Raw genomic sequence first — 18,421 nt, 5'->3', positions numbered from 1 at the left:
GACTTTACTGCCCCTTTAACTGCTACTATTAACCCCTTAATGACCGGAATAAAAAAATAAATAAATAAAATGGCATGCTCTATGTATATGGAATAACTAACTAATCTCCATATGTATCCACTAAAAAACAGAATTTATGCTTGCCTGATAAATTACTTTCTCTTGCGGTGTATCCAGTCCACGGATTCATCCTTTACTTGTGGGATATTCTCATTCCCTACAGGAAGTGGCAAAGAGAGCACACAGCAGAGCTGTCCATATAGCTCCCCCTCTAGCTCCACCCCCCAGTCATTCGACCAAAGGTTAGGAAGAAAAAACATAATTTATGCTTACCTGATAAATTTATTTCTCTTGTAGTGTATCCAGTCCATGGATCATCCATTACTTATGGAATATATTCTCCTTCCCAACAGGAAGTTGCAAGAGTCCACCCACAGCAAAGCTGCTATATAGCTCCTCCCCTAACTGCCATATTCAGTCATTCGACCGAAAACATGCAGAGAAAGGAAAAACCATAGGGTGCAGTGGTGACTGTAGTTCAAATGAAAAAATTACCTGCCTTAAAGTGACAGGGCGGGCCATGGACTGGATACACTACAAGAGAAATAAATTTATCAGGTAAGCATAAATTATGTTTTCTCTTGTTAAGTGTATCCAGTCCACGGATCATCCATTACTTATGGAATACCCATACCAAAGCTAAAGTACACGGATGATGGGAGGGACAAGGCAGGTACTTAAACGAAAGTTACCACTGCCTGTAAAAAAACCCTTTCTCCCAAAAATAGCCTCTGAAGAAGCAAGGTATCAAATTTGTTAAATTTGAAAAAGTATGAAGCGCAGACCAAGACTCCGTCTTGTAAATCTGTTCAACAGAAGCCACATTTAAAAAAAGGCCCAAGTGAAAACCACAGCTCTAGTAGAATGAGCTGCAATCCCTTCAGGAGGCTGCTGTCCAGCAGTCTCATAAGCTAAATGAATTATGCTTTTTAACCAAAAAGACAGAGAGGCTGCTGAAGTCTTTTGACCTCTCCTCTGTCCAGAATAGACAACAAACAAGGTGAACGCTTGATGAAAACTGTAGTAGCTTGTAAGTAAAACTTTAAAGCACAAACCACGTCCAATATTGTGTAATAGACGTTCCTTCTTTGAGGAAGGATTAGGATACAAGCATGGAACAACTATCTCTTGAGTGATGTTCTTGTTAGATACCACCTTAGGAAAAAACCCAGGTTGGTACGCAGGACTACCTTATCCGTACGAATGACCAGATAAGGAGAATCACATTGTAACACAGATAACTTGGAGACTCTACGAGTCGAGGAAATAGCTACCCAAAAGGAACTTTCCAAGATAAAGATTGATATCTATGGAACAAAAAAGGTTCAAACGGAACTTCTTGAAGAGCCTTAAGAACCAGGTTTAAGCTCCATGGATCTAACCAAAGCCTGACCAAATGCCTGAACGTCTAGAATACCTGCCAGACGCTGGTGCAAAAAAATAGACAGAGTAAAAATCTGTCCCTTTTAAGGAATTAGCTGACAACCATTTACTTAAAAACATCTTGGAGAAAAGATAATATCCTGGGAATCCAGGCTTTATTCCATGAGTAACCCTTGGATTCATAACAATCAGATATTTACACCATATCTATGTTCAATTTTCCTAGAGACAGGCTTTCATGTCTGTATTAAGGTATCAATGACTGACTCGGAGAAGCCATGCTTTGATAACATCAAGCGTTCAGTCTCCAGGCAGTCCATCTCAGATTGATTCTATTTAGATGGTTGAAAGGACCCTGAAGTAGAGGGACCTGTCTCAGAAGCAGAGGCCGTGATGGAAAGGATGACATGTCCACCAGATCTGCATACCAGGTCCTGCGTGGCTACGCAGGCGCTGTCAAAAACACCAAAGCCCTCTCCTGCTTGGTCTTGACCTCCGAAGGAAATCCCACTCCCCCGGAAGAAAAGTCTGACGACTTAGAAAATCCACCTCCCAGTTCTCAACACCTGGGATATGGATAGCTGATAGACAAGAGTGAGTCTCTGTCCAGTGAATTATTGTAAGACTTCTAACATCACTAGGGAACTTCTGTTCCCCCTTGATGGTTGATGTAAGCCACAGTCGTGTATATTGTCCGACTGAGTATGATGTACCTCAGAGTTGCTAACTGAGGCCAAGTCTGAGAGCATGGAATATCACTCCCAGAATATTTATTAGAAGGAGGGTCTCCTCCTAAGTCCACTATCCCTGAGCCTTCAGGGAGTTCCAGACTGCATCCCAACTTAAAAAGGCTGGCATCCATTGTAAGAATTGTCCCATCTGACCTGCGGAAGGTCATACCCTTGGACAGATGGACCCGACATAGTCACCAGAGAAGAGAATCTCTGGTCTCTTGGTCCAGGTTCAACAGGGGGACAAATCTGTGTAATCCCCGTTCCTCTGACTGAGCATGCATAGTTGCAGCGGTCTGAAATGTAGACGTGCAAACGGTACTATGTCCCTTGCCGCTTCCTATTAAGCCGATTTCATTCATGTACTGAGCCACCGAAGGGCGCGGATGGGATGAAAAACACGGCAGAAATTTAGAAACTTTGACAACCTGGACTCCGTCAGGTAAATTTTCATTTCTACAGAATCTATCAGAGTCCCTAGGAGGGAAACCCTTGAGATTGGGGATAGAGAACTCTTTCCTTGTTCACTTTCCACCCATGTGATCTCAGAAATGCCAGTACTACGTCCGTATAAAACTTGGCTATTTGGATGTTTGGATGTTTGACGCCTGTATCAGGATGTCGTCTAACTAAGGGGCCACTTCTATGCCCCGCGGCCTAAGGACCGCCAAAGCGACCCCAGAACCTCCATAAAGATTCTTGGGGCTGTAGATATCCCAAAGGAAAGAGCTACAAACTGGTAATGCCTGTCTAGAAAGGCAAACCTGAAAAACGAAGGTGATCTTTATGCATCACCATGTGAGGATAAGCATCCTTCAAATCCATTGTAGTCCTCTATTGACTCTCCTGGATCATAGTTAAGATGGTACGAATAGTTTCCATCTTAAATGACGGAATTCTGAGGAATTTGTTTAAGATCTTTAGATCCAAAATAGGTCTGAAGGTTCCCTCACCTTGGGAACCACAAACAGATTTGAGTAAAAACTCTGTCCCTGTTCCTCTCTTGGAACTGGATGGATCTCGTACACAATGTAAGAATGCCTCCTTCTTTATCTGGTTCGCAGATAATTGTGAAAGGCGAAATCTCCCCTTTTTTTTTGGGGGGGGGGGGGAATCCTTGAATCCAGAAGATATCTCTGGGATATAAATTCCAATGCCTAGGGATCCTGGGCATCTCTTGCCCACGCCCGGGCGAAGAATGAAAGTCTGCCCCCTATAGGATCTGTTACCGGATAGGGGTCCGTTCCTTCATGCTGCCTTAGAGGCAGCAGCAGGCTCCTTGGCCTGCTTATCTTTGTTCCAGGTCCAATTGTCTCCAGACCGCCTTGGACTGAGCAAAAATTCCCTCTTGTTTTGCCTTAGAGGAAGTGGATGCCACACCTGCCCTGAAGTTTTAAAAGGCACGAAAATTAGACCTTTGTTGGCCCTTGATTCCTATCCTGAGGAAGGGCATGACCTTTTCCTCCAGTGATATAAGCAATAATCTCCTTCACACCAGGCCCGAATAGGGTCTGCCCCTTGAAGGGAAGTTAAGTAGCTTATTTATTAAAGTCACGACAGCTGACCATGATATAAGCCATAGCGCTCTGCGCGCCAGTATAGTAAAAAACAGAATTCTTAGCCGTTAGTCTAGTCAAATGAACAAAGGCATCAGAAAACAAAGGAATTGGCTAGCATAAGCTTGTCAAATATATCCATCCAATGGAGTCGCTAACTGTAAAGCCTCATCAAGAGACTCAACCCAGAACGCCGCAGCAGCAGTGACAGAAGCAATGTATGCAAGGGGCTGCAGGATAAAACCCTGTTGAATAAACATTTTTTATCCATTGGATCTAAAAAGCACAACTGTCCTCGCCAGAGGTAGTGGTACGCTTAGCTAGAGTAGAAACTCTTCTCTCCACCTTAGGAACTGTCTGCCAGAAGTCCCGTGTGGTGGTAACTATTAGAAAACATTCTTCTAAAAAATAGGAGGGGAAGAGAACGGCACACCTGGTCTATCTCATTCCTTATTAAAAAAATTTTTTTTTAGTAAACCTCTTTAGGTATTGGAAAAACATCAGTACACACCGGCACTGCATATTATTTATCCAGTCTACACAATTTCTCTGGCCCTGCGATTGTACACATTCATTCAGAGTAGCCAAAGCCTCCCTGAGCAACAAGTGGAGGTTCTCAAGCATAAATTTTAAATGTAGAAATATCAGAATCAGGTTAAATCATCTTCCCTGAGTCAAAAAAAAAAATCACCCACAGACTAAGCATATTGTGAGGTAGTATCATACATGGTTCTTAAAGTGTCTGTATGCTCTGTATCTACCCCCAGAGCTATCTGCTTTCCTTTAATTTCAGGTAGTCTGACTAATACTGCTGCCAGAGTATTATTCACCACCTTTGCCATGTCTTGTAAAATAAACGCTATGGACGCCCTTGATGTACTTGGCGCCATTTGAGCATGAGTCCCTAAAGCGGGAGTCGAAGGGTCTGATACGTGGGGAGAGTTAATCGGCATAACTTTCCCCTCGACAGAATCCCCTGGTAAAATAAACGCTATGGGTGCCCTTGATGTACTTGGCGCCATTTGAGCGGGAGTCCCTAAAGCGGGAGTCAAAAGGTCTGACACGTGGGGAGAGTTAGTTGGCATAACTACCCCCACGACAGAATCCTCTGGTGATAATGTTTTTAAAGACAAAAAATGATCTTTATTGTTTAACATGAAATCAGTACATCTGGTACACATTCTAAGATGGGGTTCCACCATGGCTTTAAAACATAATGAACACAGAGCTTCCTCTATGTCAGACATGTTAGAACAGACTAATAATGAGACTAATAAGCTTGGAAAACACTTTAAATCAAGTTAACAAGCAAATATATAAAACGTTACTGTGCCTTTAAGAGAAACAAATTTTGTCAAAATTTGAAAAACAGTGAAAAAAGGCAGTAAAACAAACAAAATTTTTACAGTACATGTAATAAGGTAACAGAGCATTGCACCCACTTGCAAATGGATGATTAACCCCTTAATACAAAAAACAGATCAAAAAAACGACAGACATTTTTAAAAACAGACACAACAAAACTGCCACAGCAGAGCTGTGGATTACCTTCCCTATAAACGATTTTGGAAGTCTTTTTAGCCCTTTAGAAATGTCCTGTAGTATTCATGGGACTGCTGAGGGAATCTGGATAATTCATTTTGTAATTTTAACTGCGCAAAAAAGCACTAAATTAGGCCCCTCCCACTCATATTACAACAGTGGGAAGCTTCAGTTAACTGTTTCTATGCAGCCATGTGGAAAAACTTAAGCCCCAATAAGTTTTATCATCAAACATATGTTAAAAACGATTAAACATGCCAGCAAACGTTTTAAAACACATTTTTACAAGAGTATGTATCTCTATTAATAAGCCTGATACCAGTCGCTTTTACTGCATTTAAGGCTATACCAACATTACAGTGTTATCACCAATGAACGTTAAAAAACGATTAAACATGCCAGCAAACGTTTTAAAACACATTTTTATAAGAGTATGTATCTCTATTAATAAGCCTGATACCAGTCGCTATCACTGCATTTAAGGCTTTACTTACATTACTTCGGTATCAGCAGTATATTTTTAGTCAATTCCATTCCTAGAAAAATATTTTACTGCACATACCTTATCTGCAGGAAAACATGCACGCCATTCCCCCTCTGAAGTACCTCACTCCTCAGAATGTGTGAGAACAGCAAATGGATCTCAGTTACGTCTGCTAAGATCATAGAAAAACGCAGGCAGATTCTTCTTCCAAATACTGCCTGAGAAAAACAGCACACTCCGGTGCCATTTAAAAATAACAAACTTTTGATTGAAGAATAAACTAAGTATAAATCACCACAGACTCTCACGACCTCCTATCTATGTTGAGGCTTGCAAGAGAATGACTGAATATGGCAGTTAGGGGAGGAGCTATATAGCAGCTTTGCTGTGGGTGGACTCTTGCAACTTCCTGTTGGGAAGGAGAATATATTCCATAAGTAATGGATGATCCGTGGACTGGATACACTTAACAAGAGAAAGGAGAAACCATAGGGTGCAGTGGTGACTGTAGTTTTAAACAAAAAATTTTTACCTGACCTAAATGCCAGGGCGGGCCGTGGACTGGATACACCGCTAGAGAAAGTAATTTATCAGGTAAGCATAAATTCTGTTTTCTCTTGCAAGGTGTATCCAGTCCACGGATTCATCCTTTACTTGTGGGATACCAATACCAAAGCTTTAGGACACGGATGAAGGGAGGGAACAAGACAGGTACCTTAAACGGAAGGCACCACTGCTTGCAAAACCCAAAAATAGCCTCCGAAGAAGCAAAAGTATCGAATTTGTAAAATTTGGCAAAAGTATGCAGTGAAGACCAAGTCGCTGCTTTACAAATCTGTTCAACAGAAGCCTCATTTTTGAAAGCCCATGTGGAAGCCACTGCTCTGGTAGACTGAGCAGTAATCCTTTAAGGAGGCTGCTGTCCAGCAGTCTCATAGGCCAAACGGATGATGCTTTTCAGCCAAAAGGAAAGAGAGGTAGCAGTCGCTTCCTGACCTCTCCTCTTACCAGAATAGATAACAAACAAGGAAGATGTTTGTCTGAAATCCTTAGTTGCTTGTAAATAGAACTTTAAAGCACGAACTACATCAAGATTGTGTAATAGACGTTCCTTCTTCGAAGATGGATTAGAACACAGAGAAGGAACAATTATTTCCTGGTTAATATTCTTGTTAGAAACAACTTTAGGAAGAAAACCAGGCTTGGTACGCAAAAACTACCTTATCTGCGTGGAACACCAGGTAAGGTGAATCACACTGTAAGGCAGATAATTCTGAAACTCTTCGAGCAGAAGAGATAGCTAACAAAACAAAACTTTCCAAGATAGCAACTTAATGTCTATGGAATGTAAAGGTTCAAACGGAACCCCTTGGAGAACCGAAAGAACTAGATTCAAACTCCATGGCGGAGCCACAGGTTTATAGACAGGCTTGATTCTGACTAAAACCTAAGCAAACGCTTGAACGTCTGTTACCTCTGCCAGACGCTTGTGTAACAGGATAGACAAAGCAGATATTTGTCCTTTTAAGGAACTAGCTGACAATCCTTTCTACAATCCTTCTTGGTGAAAGGACAATATCCTGGGAATCCTAATCTTACTCCATGAGTAACCCTTGGATTCACACCAACAAAGATATTTCCGCCATATCTTATGGTAGATTTTCCTGGTAACAGGCTTTCTAGCCTGAATCAGAGTATCTATAACTGACTCAGAGAACCCACGCTTTGATAGAATTAAGCGTTCAATCTCCAAGCAGTCAGACATAGAGAAACTAAATTTGGATGCTTGAACGGACCCTGTATCAGAAGATCCTGCCCCATGGTGGGGCAGATGACAAGTCCACTAGGTCTGCATACCAAGTCCTGTGTGGCCACGCAGGCACTATCAGAATCACCAAAGCCTTCTCCTGCTTGATTCTGGCAACCAGACGCGGGAGGAGAGGAAATGGTGGAAAAACATAAGCCAGATTGAAGGACCAAGGCGCTGCTAGAGCATCTATCAATACCGCCTTGGGATCCCGGGACCTGGACCCGTAGAGAGAAAGTTTGGTGTTCTGACGGGACGCCATCAGATCCAACTCTGGAGTGCCCCATAGCTGAGTCAGCTGGGCAAATACCTCCGGGTGGAGTTCCCACTCCCCCGGGTGAAAAGTCTGACGACTAAGAAAATCCGCCTCCCAGTTGTCTACTCCTGGGATGTGAATTGCTGAGAGATGGCAGGAGTGATCCTCCGCCCACCTGATTATTTCGGTTACTTCCGTCATTGCTAGAGAACTCTTTGTTCCCCCCTGATGATTGACGTAAGCTACAGTCGTGATGTTGTCCGACTGAAATCTGATGAATTTGGCCGCAGCTAGTTGAGGCCATGCCTGAAGAGCGTTGAATATCGCCCTCAGTTCCAGAATGTTTATCGGGAGAAGAGTTTCTTCCCGAGACCATAAGCCCTGAGCTTTCAGGGAGTCCCAGACTGCCCCCCAGCCTAAAAGACTGGCGTCGGTCATTACAATGATCCACTCTGGTCTGCGGAAACATATTCCCTGAGACAGGTGATCCTGAGACAACCACCAGAAGAGAGAATCTCTGGTCTCCTTGTCCAACTGAATTTGAGGAGACAATTCTGCATAATTCCCATTCCACTGTTTGAGCATGCATAGTTGCAGTGGTCTGAGGTGTATCCGAGCAAAAGGAACTATGTCCATTGCCGCTACCATTAGTCCGATTGTCTCCATGCACTGAGCTACAGATTGTGAAAATTCTGGGAGCAGTGGCCAACCCGAAAGGAAGAGCCACAAACTGATAATGCTTGTCCAGAAAGGCGAACCTGAGAAACTGGTGATGATCTTTGTGGATAGGAATGTGCAGATACGCATCCTTTAGATCCACCGTAGTCATATATTGACCCTCCTGGATCATTGGTAAGATTGTCCGAATGGTCTCCATCTTGGATGATGGGACTCTGAGGAATTTGTTTAGAATTTTGAGATCCAGGATTGGTCTGAAAGTTCCTTCTTTTTTGGGAACCACAAACAGGTTTGAGTTAAACCCCAGTCCTTGTTCTGCAATTGGAACTGGGTGGATCACTCCCATTGGATGTAGATCTTCTACACAGCGTAAAAGCGCCTCTTTCTTTGTCTGATCTGTAGACAGACGAGAAATGTGGAACCTTCCCCTTGGAGGAGAGTCCTTGAATTCTTGAAGGTATCCCTGGGCTAATCTCTAATGCCCAAGGATCGTGTACATCTCTTGCCCAGGCCTGAGCGAAGAGAGAGAGAGTCTGCCCCCTACTAGATCCGGTCCCGGATCGGGGGCTACCCCTTCATGCTGTCTTGGTGGCAGCTGCAGGCTTTTTGGCCTGTTTACCCTTATTCCAGCCCTGGTAAGGTTTCCAGGTTGCCTTGGGCTGTGAAGCATTACCCTCTTGCTCTGCAGCCAGAGAGGATGAAGGGGGGCCGTTCCTGAAATTGAGAAAGGAATGAAAATTAGCTTTGTTCTTTGTCTTAAAGGGCTTGTCCTGAGTGAGAGCATGGCCTTTTCCCCCAGTGATATCTGAAATAATCTCTTTCAATTCAGGCCCAAAGAGGGTCTTTCCTTTGAAAGGAATGTTCAAAAGCTTGGATTTAGACGACACATCGGCCGACCAGGACTTTAGCCATAGCGCCCTGCGTGCCAAAATGGCGAAACCTGAATTTTTCGCCGCTAACTTAGCTATTTGGAAAGCGTTGTCAGTGATAAAAGAATTAGCTAGCTTAAGAGCCTTAATTCTAACCATAATTTCCTCATACGAGGTCTCCGTCTGGAGCGAGTCTTCCAGCGCCTCAAACTAGAAAGCAGCTGCAGTAGTTACAGGAATAATGCAGGCAATAGGTTGGAGAAGAAAACCTTGTTGAACAAAAATTTTCTTAAGTAAACCTTCTAACTTCTTATCCATAGGGTCTTTAAAAGCACAACTGTCTTCAACTGGTATGGTTGTGCGTTTAGCAAGTGTAGAAACAGCCCCCTCCACCTTAGGGACCGTCTGCCAAGAGTCCCTCACAGGGTCAGGTATGGGGAACATTTTCTTAAAAACAGGAGGGGAAGCCAAGGGAACACCTGGTCTATCCCACTCCCTAGTAACGATATCCGCAATCCTCTTAGGGACCGGAAACGTATCCGTGTAAACAGGGACCTCTAGGTACTTGTCCATTTTACACAATTTCTCTGGGATCAACAAAGGGTCGCAGTCATCCAGAGTAGCTAATACCTCCCTAAGCAAGACACGGAGTTGTTCTAGTTTAAATTTAAAAGCCAATGTATCTGAATCTGTCTGAGGGAGAAGTCTCTGATTCAGGAAGGGTTCCTCCTCAGACATCAAATCCCTCGCTCCCACTTCAGAGCGTTGTGAGGGTATATCGGATACGGCTGCCAAAACGTCAGAATGCTCATAATCTGTTCTTAAAACAGAGCTATCACGCTTTGCGGGTAACACAGGCAGTTTAGATAAGAAGGCTGTAAGAGAATTATCCATGACTGCCGCAAAGTCTTGTAATGTAAAAGGGTTAGACGCACTAGAGGTACTAGGCATCGCTTACGCGGGCGTAACTGGTTGTGACACTTGGGGGGAGGCAGACGGGCTACCCTCGTTACCTTCAGTCTGAGAATCATCTTGGGCCACATTCTTAAGTGCAACAATATGATCTTTAAAGTGTATAGACATATCAGTACAAGTGGGACACATTCTGAGAGGGGGTTCCACCATGGCTTCTAAACACATTGAACAAGGATTTTCCTTAGTGTCAGACATGTTTAATAGACTAGTAATATACACAAGCAGGCTTGGAAAGCACTTTAATCAAATAAAAAACACAATTTGAAAAAAACGTTACTGTGCCTTTAAGAGATAAAAAGAGCACACAATTTTACAAAACAGTGAAAAATGCAGCAATTCTCCTGAAATTTTCACAGTATGTACCTAAAGCCTTAATAGGATTGCACCACAAGCTTCAAAACGATTAACCCCTTAATGCCCAAACCGGAGCAGCCTAAAGCCAACACCTGGTTAAAAATAGTACAGCACCTTGCCACAGCCTTGCTGTGGCCCTACCTGCCCTTAGGGATCAGATTTTGGGGAATATAGCTTCTATAAGGCCCTCAAACAGCAGCAGGATCCTCCATGTGAAGCAGAATGAACTTCTCTGCAATTCTAACTGCGCATCTGAGGCGCAAAATTAGGCCCCTCCCACTCCACAGCTGTGAGGCCTAGAAAATCACTCTTAAGTGAATAAAAAACAGCCATGTGGGTAATAACCCCAGAAAGAACCCCAAAAGGACTTTCAAAGTGTCTACAAACGATATTTTTCTTAAATAAACAATCGATTGCCCTGAATCAGTGTCAACCAGCATAATTAGCCCTGTTATGTAAGCATTCAATTCCTTACTTAGTCTGTGAACATAGCTTACCCTCCCCTCATGGGGATATTGTCAGTCTCTTCTAGCATTATCTCAGTCTTGTCTAGAAATAAATGACTAAACATACCTCATTGCAGATTACCCTGCAAACCGTTCCCCCCAACTGAAGTTTTCTGGTACTCCTCAGTCCTGTGTGGGAACAGCAGTGGATTTTAGTTACAACATGCTAAAATCATTTTCCTCTCAGCAGAAATCTTCATCACTTTTCTGCTAGAGAGTAAATAGTACAAACCGGTACCATTTAAAATAAACTTTTGATTGAAGATAAAAACTACAAATTCTAACACCACATTCACTTTACCCTCCCGTAGAGAGACCCTAGTGCTTAGAGCCGGCAAAGAGAATGACTGGGGGGTGGAGCTAGAGGGGGAGCTATATGGACAGCTCTGCTGTGTGCTCTCTTTGCCACTTCCTGTAGGGAATGAGAATATCCCACAAGTAAAGGATGAATCCGTTGACTGGATACACCTTGCAAGAGAAAAATCAATTTTCCGCATTCTTCATAATAAAGTATATACCAGTTTAATTTCTTAAAACATTGGCCATTTTTATAAATGGATTAATTACATTTAGATTGTATTACATTATCTTAAAAAACAGCTAGTGCTAATATATGGTCTCATTTATTGCTTTACAAGTACAGGCCATGAGCCAATTCACAGATTTCTGGTGAGCACATGGATATACACGGACACATTACCGTGGGAAAAGGAGAACACTGACCACAAACAGCAACAAGTATGCAAGAGCATATACAGTAGGAAGGCAAAGCAACTTGAATATGAACAATAAACAACATACCAATGCTTTGTTTCCGCACTTCCAGGGCATCCTCTGTAGCAAAAAGGGTTTTTGGAAATCGGATAAAGATTTTTGTCCTAATAAACAGGAGATGTAATAGTATGAGTAAATATTAAAAAACCCCAATTTAAATAAATCATGTTTTATTAAAAAAACAGTCACATAAAATATTACACAAACAATGTTATCTTTCATTCAGAGTCAAAAGTCTGATCAGTGGTTCTCAACCCTAATAAACTCAAGACCCGGTAAATTTTAGCTGGACGTGTCCAGGGCGCTGTAGTGTGTATATATGTATGTGTGTGATTATATATATATATATATATATATATATATATATATATATATATAGATAGATAGATAGATATATATATAAAAAATGCATTGGTATGCAAGTGTCGGAAGAATTTTTTATATATATATATATATATATATATATATATATATATATATATATATATATATATATGTATATATACATACATACATACATACACACACATACATACCCACACACACAAATACATACATATATACACACACACACACACATATATATTCATTGTAGTCAATGGGGTGGTATCACTTAACCACGGTGCCCAGGTCCAGTCCTATCTGCTCCTTATCCCACCCTGTCCTCCCACTCAACTGCCGATATATGTGCACATGGGCACTGGCACTCTGACAGGTCCGCCCAGTATTTCTTATGTGTGAAGCGGCCTGTCACAGCTCCCAGTGGGGGACATTTCAGGTCATGGCCCACTAGGAGGGCTATCAAGGCCCGGTACTGGGCTGTGGCCCAGCTGTTTAGAAACTAGGATGTAGATTGTCCTGTAGATTGTAACAGGTCCCTTCTCCTATTATATTAGTTTTGTTTAGTTTAAGGTATCTGCCTATTGAGTATTTCAACTCATGTAACTCTCTCTAAGAAAGGAGGAGGAAAAGGAGACAGAGAAGGAAAATAAGAAGAAAAAGGAGGAGAAGATGTAGAAGGAGAAGTAGGTGGAGAAGGAATGAAAGATTTTCATCATTATCAATGCTGTATATCAGTGAGAAGAGAGACGGAAAAATTCCATTACATGCTTTCATTCTCTGTATTTTATTCATGTTCTTAGGCATCTAGACCAAAAGCTTTGATTACAGCAGATCACTTATTCCATATAAAATCTATTGACTAGTAGGTAAAAAATGTGTGATGTTATATGATGTAAAGTTTGTTACAAGCATCCAGACAGGTTATAAAAATAAGCTTAAGTACAATAATGGACATGTAAAAAGCCACTGATGCCTGCTATTTATTTAAAAAGGTATAAAAACTAGCCACGGATGGGTGTAACAGATTTATTTCAACATCAAAAGTAATTGTGGTTGAGGAAAGCACCCAGGACAAACCACTTATGTAAACGTAAGCATGTTATATTTTAATGATAGCTTATAACAAAGTGATTTATTTTGTTTACTGAACCAAAAGCTTGTGAAACACAAAAGCCACACTCACCTGCCCAATTTATATTCCTCTGGCTTATATCCAAGACTCTTTACAAGAACAGCCACTCCATCCTGTGCCCTTCCATTCCAGTTTGGCCAAGTTTCAGCACAAAGAGATTTGTACCTACAAGTTTAGATAAAGTCACTAACTAAAATAATAAACCAGACATGCACAATTTATTCCAATCATAAATAACTGAAAGAGGCTCTATTTCCTACCTTTGTAAAAAGAATTCATATTTTCTTCGATATGCAAACCCAGCACGGCGAACACGCACATTTTCAATGAGTCCCAAGTATTTCACCTGGTGCCTAATAAGAACCTCATCAAAACGAGCTATAAAGAAAAGGCAAAGGGGAAAAAAAAGTAAATTTAGACATGTAAGAAAAAGCATGAGAAGCTCCAAGCAACTGAAACTGGTAAAACCTTATGCTGAAAAATTTGTAAAATTAAGTTTAATGGCTATTTTTTATTTTGATATATTCAGTCTATATCCAAAACGCTTATGTGAAAAAAAACATATATATATGGTTCCTGCTTACCCGATTAATTCATTTCTTTCACAATCCACTACTTCTGGGAATTATACCCCTGGCCACTAGGAGGAGGCAAAGATCCCAAAACTCCAAGCGCACTTAAAACCCTTTCTACCTTACTGGAAACTAGTCAAGCCAGAAGAGAAGTTAGGAAAAAAAATAAGAGCAAAACAAAAAAGGAGCATGGAACAAAGGAGGTGCATACTCAGACTGCCACTAGAAAAAAAAACAATTATAACAGAAAAAATTAGGCAGAGGCTCATGGACTCATTACCATGAAAATGAATTTATTCGATAAGCATAAATTATATTTTCTTTCATAAAAGTGGTGAGAGTCCACAATCCATTACTCCTGGGAACGAATAACCAAACTGTTAAGTCCACAAGTAACATTGGAGGGACCAGATTTGAAAAAATAAATAAAAAAATCATCCAATGTATTAAGATTTCTTTTTCAATGCAGAAAGAATATAAATACAAAATATTTAATGCCCAGAAACAGCGGTCTGAAGCACGTTTCTACCAAAAGCAGCTTCAGAAGAAGCAAAAACATCAAAATGGTAAAAAATTTAGAGAAATTATGCAAGAAAGACCAAGTAGCTGCCATGCATATTTGATCAACAGAGACCTCATTCTTAAAGGCCCAGGAAGTAGCAACTGATCAGGTAAAATAGGCAGTAATCTATTTAGGAGGAGACCAGAAAAAAACAGAAAAAAAACAGCAAGTTAGAAGATTGTCTAAAATCCTTAGTAGCCTGCAAATAGTACTTCAAAGCAATGACCACATCTAAATAATGTAGAAGCCTCTCCTTGGAATTATTTTGATTAGGACAAAAAGAGAGAACAAAATATCTCAAGATTTATGTTATCAGAGGAAACACGTTTAGGCAAAAATTCAAACTTTGTTTTTAAAACTGCCTTATCCTGGTGAAACACCACATAATGAGGTTAACAACAAAGAGCAGACAGTTCAGAAACTCTTCTAGCATAAGCGATTGCCAAAAGAAACAAAACCTTCCAAGAAAAAAGCTATATATCCAAATCATGCATAGGTTCAAAAGGAGGAACCTGCAAAATTCTTAAAACCAAATTAAGATTCCATGGAGGAGAAATTAGTTTAATTACAGGCTTAATCTTGACTAAAGCCTGGACACCATTCTGGATTATCTGGAAATAGTGGACAAACCCTTATCCAAATCATCCAGAAGCAATTGAAGAATTCTAGGAAGAGTGCCAAATTAACCCATTTTCAAAACACCATGATATAAAAGCCTTCCAAACCTTGTGATAAATCTTTCTTGTCACAGGTTTATGGCCAGAAAAATCTCCGTCTTAAAACTAATCGTTGAATTTCCAAGTCATCAAGATTAGAGATTTTAAATCCTGATGAAAAAAAACATAATTTATGTAAGAACTTACCTGATAAATTCATTTCTTTCATATTAACAAGAGTCCATGAGCTAGTGACGTATGGGATATACATTCCTACCAGGAGGGGCAAAGTTTCCCAAACCTTAAAATGCCTATAAATACACCCCTCACCACACCCACAAATCAGTTTAACGAATAGCCAAGAAGTGGGGTGATAAGAAAAAAAGTGCGAAGCATATAAAATAAGGAATTGGAATAATTGTGCTTTATACAAAAAAATCATAACCACCACAAAAAAGGGTGGGCCTCATGGACTCTTGTTAATATGAAAGAAATGAATTTATCAGGTAAGTTCTTACATAAATTATGTTTTCTTTCATGTAATTAACAAGAGTCCATGAGCTAGTGACGTATGGGATAATGACTACCCAAGATGTGGATCTTTCCACACAAGAGTCACTAGAGAGGGAGGGATAAAATAAAGACAGCCAATTCCTGCTGAAAATAATCCACACCCAAAATAAAGTTTAACAAAAAACATAAGCAGAAGATTCAAACTGAAACCGCTGCCTGAAGAACTTTTCTACCAAAAACTGCTTCAGAAGAAGAAAATACATCAAAATGGTAGAATTTAGTAAAAGTATGCAAAGAGGACCAAGTTGCTGCTTTGCAGATCTGGTCAACCGAAGCTTCATTCCTAAACGCCCAGGAAGTAGATACTGACCTAGTAGAATGAGCTGTAATTCTCTGAGGCGGAAGTTTACCCGACTCAACATAGGCAAGATGAATTAAAGATTTCAACCAAGATGCCAAAGAAATGGCAGAAGCTTTCTGGCCTTTCCTAGAACCGGAAAAGATAACAAATAGACTAGAAGTCTTACGGAAAGATTTCGTAGCTTCAACATAATATTTCAAAGCTCTAACAACATCCAAAGAATGCAACGATTTCTCCTTAGAATTCTTAGGATTAGGACATAATGAAGGAACCACAATTTCTCTACTAATGTTGTTGGAATTCACAACTTTAGGTAAAAATTCAAAAGAAGTTCGCAACACCGCCTTATCCTGATGAAAAATCAGAAAAGGAGACTCACAAGAAAGAGCAGATAATTCAGAAACTCTTCTAGCAGAAGAGATGGCCAAAAGGAACAAAACTTTCCAAGAAAGTAATTTAATGTCCAATGAATGCATAGGTTCAAACGGAGGAGCTTGAAGGGCTCCCAGAACCAAATTCAAACTCCAAGGAGGAGAAATTGACTTAATGACAGGTTTTATACGAACCAAAGCTTGTACAAAACAATGAATATCAGGAAGAATAGCAATCTTTCTGTGAAAAAGAACAGAAAGAGCGGAGATTTGTCCTTTCAAAGAACTTGCGGACAAACCCTTATCTAAACCATCCTGAAGAAACTGTAAAATTCTCGGTATTCTAAAAGAATGCCAAGAAAAATGATGAGAAAGACACCAAGAAATATAAGTCTTCCAGACTCTATAATATATCTCTTGAGATACAGATTTACGAGCCTGTAACATAGTATTAATCACGGAGTCAGAGAAACCTCTTTGACCAAGAATCAAGCGTTCAATCTCCATACCTTTAAATTTAAGGATTTCAGATCCGGATGGAAAAAAGGACCTTGTGACAGAAGGTCTGGTCTTAACGGAAGAGTCCATGGTTGGCAAGATGCCATCCGGACAAGATCCGCATACCAAAACCTGTGAGGCCATGCCGGAGCTATTAGCAGAACAAACGAGCATTCCCTCAGAATCTTGGAGATTACTCTTGGAAGAAGAACTAGAGGCGGAAAGATATAAGCAGGATGATACTTCCAAGGAAGTGATAATGCATCCACTGCCTCCGCCTGAGGATCCCGGGATCTGGACAGATACCTGGGAAGTTTCTTGTTTAGATGAGAGGCCATCAGATCTATCTCTGGGAGCCCCCACATTTGAACAATCTGAAGAAATACCTCTGGGTGAAGAGACCATTCGCCCGGATGCAACGTTTGGCGACTGAGATAATCCGCTTCCCAATTGTCTACACCTGGGATATGAACCGCAGAGATTAGACAGGAGCTGGATTCCGCCCAAACCAAAATTCGAGATACTTCTTTCATAGCCAGAGGACTGTGAGTCCCTCCTTGATGATTGATGTATGCCACAGTTGTGACATTGTCTGTCTGAAAACAAATGAACGATTCTCTCTTCAGAAGAGGCCAAAACTGAAGAGCTCTGAAAACTGCACGGAGTTCCAAGATATTGATCGGTAATCTCACCTCCTGAGATTCCCAAACTCCTTGTGCCGTCAGAGATCCCCACACAGCTCCCCAACCTGTGAGACTTGCATCTGTTGAAATTACAGTCCAGGTCGGAAGAACAAAAGAAGCCCCCTGAATTAAACGAAGGTGATCTGTCCACCACGTTAGAGAGTGTCGAACAATCGGTTTTAAAGATATTAATTGATATATCTTCGTGTAATCCCTGCACCATTGGTTCAGCATACAGAGCTGAAGAGGTCGCATGTGAAAACGAGCAAAGGGGATCGCGTCCGATGCAGCAGTCATAAGACCTAGAATTTCCATGCATAAGGCTACCGAAGGGAATGATTGAGACTGAAGGTTTCAACAAGCTGTAATCAATTTTAGACGTCTCTTGTCTGTTAAAGACAGAGTCATGGACACTGAATCTATCTGGAAACCCAGAAAGGTTACCCTTGTTTGAGGAATCAAAGAACTTTTTGGTAAATTGATCCTCCAACCATGATCTTGAAGAAACAACACAAGTCGATTCGTATGAGACTCTGCTAAATGTAAAGACTGAGCAAGTACCAAGATATCGTCCAAATAAGGAAATACCACAATACCCTGTTCTCTGATTACAGACAGAAGGGCACCGAGAATCTTTGTGAAAATTCTTGGAGCTGTAGCAAGGCCAAACGGTAGAGCCACAAATTGGTAATGCTTGTCTAGAAAAGAGAATCTCAGGAACTGATAATGATCTGGATGAATCGGAATATGCAGATA

General features: G+C 41.0%; 1 protein-coding gene across 5 annotated transcripts in view; it reads right to left on the bottom strand.

Annotated features, from left to right (window-relative positions):
- Positions 1-18,421, bottom strand: part of MYO1C (myosin IC) — a 567,598-nt gene that overhangs the window by 86,601 nt on the left and 462,576 nt on the right. For all 5 annotated transcript variants that reach the window (XM_053706236.1, XM_053706241.1, XM_053706239.1 and 2 more), the window contains 3 exons: positions 13,710-13,827; positions 13,501-13,614; positions 12,003-12,079 (listed from right to left, as the gene is read on the bottom strand). In XM_053706236.1, coding sequence (XP_053562211.1) covers positions 12,003-12,079; positions 13,501-13,614; positions 13,710-13,827 — 309 coding nt within the window. The remainder of the gene's footprint in view (positions 1-12,002; positions 12,080-13,500; positions 13,615-13,709; positions 13,828-18,421) is intronic.

The sequence above is a fragment of the Bombina bombina genome, chromosome 3 (genome assembly GCF_027579735.1).
Source record: "Bombina bombina isolate aBomBom1 chromosome 3, aBomBom1.pri, whole genome shotgun sequence".
NCBI classification, from domain to species: domain Eukaryota; kingdom Metazoa; phylum Chordata; class Amphibia; order Anura; family Bombinatoridae; genus Bombina; species Bombina bombina.
This window is presented reverse-complemented; position numbering and strand designations above follow the sequence as displayed.